The sequence below is a fragment of the Schistocerca nitens genome, unplaced genomic scaffold (assembly GCF_023898315.1).
Source record: "Schistocerca nitens isolate TAMUIC-IGC-003100 unplaced genomic scaffold, iqSchNite1.1 HiC_scaffold_519, whole genome shotgun sequence".
Classification (NCBI taxonomy): Eukaryota; Metazoa; Arthropoda; class Insecta; order Orthoptera; family Acrididae; genus Schistocerca; species Schistocerca nitens.
Genome location: NW_026046052.1, coordinates 283,726 through 285,218, shown reverse-complemented (window position 1 = coordinate 285,218; position 1,493 = coordinate 283,726). Strand labels below are relative to the sequence as shown.

Sequence of the window (1,493 nt, the reverse complement as noted above, 5' to 3'; positions counted from 1 at the left end):
ACCTTCGGGCGCCACACGTAGCTGTCACAGGTAGGTAGTAGTTCGGTCGGTCGGTCGTCGGCAAGCCGCAAAAAACTACAGACGACGTCGACAACAAGACCGAGCAGGAGGCAGATATATACCGAGCGCCAAAGAGACCGACCACACACACACACACACACACACACACAAAACAACAAACACCACCCACCGGCCAAAGGGGCACCAAAAAAACCCACAAAGCCGAGCACCACACGTCGCGACCAGAGGCAACCCGCAACCGCAACGGCGCTTTCCGCACCGGGCCGGATGCACGTACGACAACACCGCTACCCGTACACAAGGCCTCCCATTGCACACAGCCGCTCTGTGTTCAACATCATCAATGGCGCGCCCGCGGCTCGTCGCGGTCGCAGCCATGACGCCGCCGCCACTTTTGCACCAACACATTCACGCACCGCAAAACAGCTCGCCGACCCACCGACACAGCACAGCCGACAAACAAAAACAACCGCGGCGGCGGCAACAAAACAAAACAAACACCTCGCACCAAGCGTCCGACAGAAAACAAACGGACAGGCACACAGGCCTCTGCTAACGACCACGACACAGCGGCACGCTGCCCCTTTCCCGCCACTCTCGATTCACAGCGCACGCGACCCCGTCGTCGACGACGACACGCGACGGGCTCGCTTCCCGCAACCTACACCTTTCCGCCACTACGCACGGCTCCACCCGACGCCCGTCGCAACGGCACTACTGCACGCACTATCACCCCCGCCGCCGCCGCCGCCGCCGCCGCCTCCTCCTCTCTCCCCCTTCCCGTACACAACAACACAGCCAAAAACACACTCACGACCCAAACATAACAACATGGCACGTGCATCGGCGCACACCCCCAACCAGTCACCGTCGACACAACCACACGCAAGGCACGGAAAAACCGGCGTCCTTCCACGTTGCCATCAAAGCAGCACAAACAACCACACAGGAGGAACCACCAACAACTGCCGGCCGGCCGGCAACCACCAAACGCACATTCCCGCTCGCCACCACACACCTCTCGGCAGCCGTTTCGCAAAGACATGACATGACATGACGCGACATCATCGCATCACGGGCGACGCACGCACACCGACCCACTTTCCCGCCCGTCTCTCTCTCTCTTTTTCTTCCGACGCCTTCGGCCGAGCACACACGTACGTGGCACAACGCCCAACACAGTCACACACAGTCGACAGGCGCACGCCCAGGCACGCAACGACGCAGCGCAGCAAAGGCGCCCGCGACACATACCTCCTCTCCCGTCTCGCCGCCGACCGCCAGCCAGCCACTCGCAATGTGCACTGGCCAACCGGACACACGTCCACCGCGCCGCCTCCGACCACCCGCCAGGGGGCGCTCACGTCCGCGACAACAGCGCGGCCCGCCGCCGGGCGGGCCCAGCCCGGCCCAGGCGGCGCGCGCTGCTCTGCACTCGGCGCGCCGCGCCACACATCCTGCTGCAGACCGGG

General features: G+C 63.6%; 1 protein-coding gene across 1 annotated transcript; it reads left to right on the top strand.

Annotated features, from left to right (window-relative positions):
- Window positions 1-288: 288 nt before the first annotated feature.
- On the top strand, window positions 289-1,068 carry LOC126232497 (uncharacterized). Its single transcript, XM_049942746.1, has one exon. The coding sequence runs from the start codon at window positions 289-291 to the stop codon at window positions 1,066-1,068; it is 780 nt and encodes a 259-aa protein (XP_049798703.1).
- Window positions 1,069-1,493: the final 425 nt, after the last annotated feature.